This window comes from Oratosquilla oratoria, chromosome 3 (genome assembly GCF_046742065.1).
Source record: "Oratosquilla oratoria isolate Oo_2021 chromosome 3, ASM4674206v1, whole genome shotgun sequence".
Classification (NCBI taxonomy): Eukaryota; Metazoa; Arthropoda; class Malacostraca; order Stomatopoda; family Squillidae; genus Oratosquilla; species Oratosquilla oratoria.
The window spans coordinates 32,141,778-32,144,277 of record NC_134779.1 but is presented as its reverse complement, the minus strand read 5'-3'; the positions used below and the strand labels follow the sequence as shown (position 1 = coordinate 32,144,277).

Genomic DNA, 2,500 nt, shown 5'->3' with positions numbered 1-2,500 from the left:
TCCTCAGTAAACACTAGAGAACCATGACACTAGTGAGGCTTCTGTCGTGGCTGTGTGGCGCGGGAGAGAAGGTGGTTGTAGATCATCTATGCTGCCTCCTCATCTTCATCACCCTCTTTCTAGCGACGAGGTACTACCTCCTCTCGCGCAACGTCCGGCTACCTCCAGGCCCTATGGGCCTCCCCTTCGTCGGATACTTGCCATTCTTGGGGCCAAACGTGCACTACACCTTGATGGAATTAGCTGACAAGTATGGGCCCATCTACAAGGTGGACTTTGGGAACAAGCACGTCGTGGTCCTTACTGACCCGGCCATAATCCGGGAAGCTTTCCGTAAAGATGGATTCACTGCAAGACCCTCCAACGAACTCTATCAGATGTTCCAAGGCTATGGTGAGTATATACGTTCATGTGTACATACCTTTGTAACATATACACATACATGTCCACACATACGTATGCGTATGTTGTATATATACATACATATGTGGCAGGATGGTTGAGGTAAACACAGGAGATATTTGGTGTGTTTTTTCTGTTCCCTCTACGTTTTGTCCTTAGCAGGACTTCCTCTAAGGAAGTCCTGGGAAGGACGAAACGTGAGAGAATGGAAAAAAACTCCGACTGCTTTCTGTGTTTACCTCACCACCATATATACATGTTTACACATACACGCACACACACACACACATACACACACACACACACACACACACACACACACACACACACACACACACACACACACACACACACACACACACACACACACACACACACACACACACACACACACACACACACACACACACACACACACACACACACACACACACACACACACACACCTATATATATATATATATATACATATACACGCACACACACACATACATATATATATATATATATACATATATATGTATGTATGTTTATGTGTGTGAATATTTAGAACATAAGCAATCCTCAGCATGTGTTTTTGAAAATATATACAGAACTCAGTATATACTTTTTGAAACATATAATGTTTTGAAATGTGCTCCTTTTCAAAATATAGCAACCCAAGGCTTACGTTCTTTTTTATAACATTGGTACTATTCTGCATATCCTCCTTTTCAAACATGAATATTCCTTAGTATATATGGTTTTCTAAAACAGCAAAATATATATTCCATTTCAAAATATACGTATTTTTGTATATGTTAAATTTCTTAACATATACATTTTTCAACAGTTGCTGTTTTTGAAGATCAATATATTTTTTTAGCATATGCTATATATATATTTTTTGGCACAAGTACACCTTACAATATATGCCCCTTTTTAAACGAAATGCGTTTTTTTAATATACAATAGTTTTCGAAACGAAATGATATCGGTAATGTAAATCCCATAAACGAGGTACTCAATTCAGAAAAAATGATGTATTCATTTCCAGAAGAAAAAAAATCGTAAAGTATTTACAAGTATCATATAACTCTGAATTATCAAACAGAGTGCCATAACCCACATGTCTTGTTCGCTCTGAAACCGATTTCACTGCTCTTTGTTCACCTGAACCCCGTTCAATTAAACATATGTTATTCATTCAGACAGATATTAATCTCAACATTAGTTTAACTAAACCTCAATCTGGGTTCATACCCACATCCCACATGACTAGAACCGTCTGGAATTTGCCAGAGCAAAGTTTTTTTTTTCTAAGATTGTGATTTTGATGACGAGATTGGGAGAATGGCGACGGCCGTCTCGCTGTCGCCACTCGATCACGGGTCCCGGGCATTGCCAAGACCCGGATGGTGGATGTTGGCTTGCTTGTCTATTGAACTGAACATCGTTTAACATTACGCCCCATGATGACGTCACTTGTTGGCTCTTCGTATGTCGTTAACTAGGAAAAAGGTTTAATCGTGAAGAAGTTGGTCACTGAAAAAAATAATGTATGCGCACGCACGCGTGTGTGTGTGTGTGTGCGTGCGTGCGTGTGTGTGTGTGTGTGTGTGTGTGTGTGTGTGTGTGTGTGTGTGTGTGTGTGTACGTGTGTGTGTATACGTGTGTGTGTATACGTGTGTGTGTATACGTGTGTGTGTGTGTGTGTGTGTGCGCGAGCGCGCACCCTCTCTAACTCTTCATCCTCGAGATTCCTCTCCTCCTCCCCTCCTCCTCTCTCTTCTCCTCCTTCCCTCCTCCTTCTCATCCTCTCCCCCTCCTCCTCTTTTCCCACCTCCATCTTCCCTCCTCCTCCTCCTTGCCCTTCGTTCCTCCTCCTCTTTTTTCCATCTCCTCCTCTACCACAACCACTCGCTACCCCACCTCCTCTTCTTCCTCCTCCCCTCCTCCTCTTCTTTCCCCACCTCTTCCTCTACCACCACCTCCTTCTCTTCCTCCTCCCCTCCTCCTCCTCCTCTTTCTCCACCTCTTCCTCTACCACCTCCTCCTCCTCCTCCTCCTCCTCTTCCTCCTCCCGGCAAACGCTTGGCATCACGTACATATTCCAGCA

At 43.1% G+C, this 2,500-nt stretch overlaps 1 protein-coding gene across 1 annotated transcript in view; it reads left to right on the top strand.

Annotated features, from left to right (window-relative positions):
• Nucleotides 1-2,500, top strand: part of Cyp18a1 (Cytochrome P450 18a1) — a 14,157-nt gene that overhangs the window by 1 nt on the left and 11,656 nt on the right. The window contains exon 1 of the mRNA XM_076178653.1: nt 1-393. This exon is cut by the window's left edge and continues 1 nt beyond it. Within this exon, the coding sequence (XP_076034768.1) occupies nt 24-393 (370 nt within the window). The 5' untranslated portion in view covers nt 1-23. The remainder of the gene's footprint in view (nt 394-2,500) is intronic.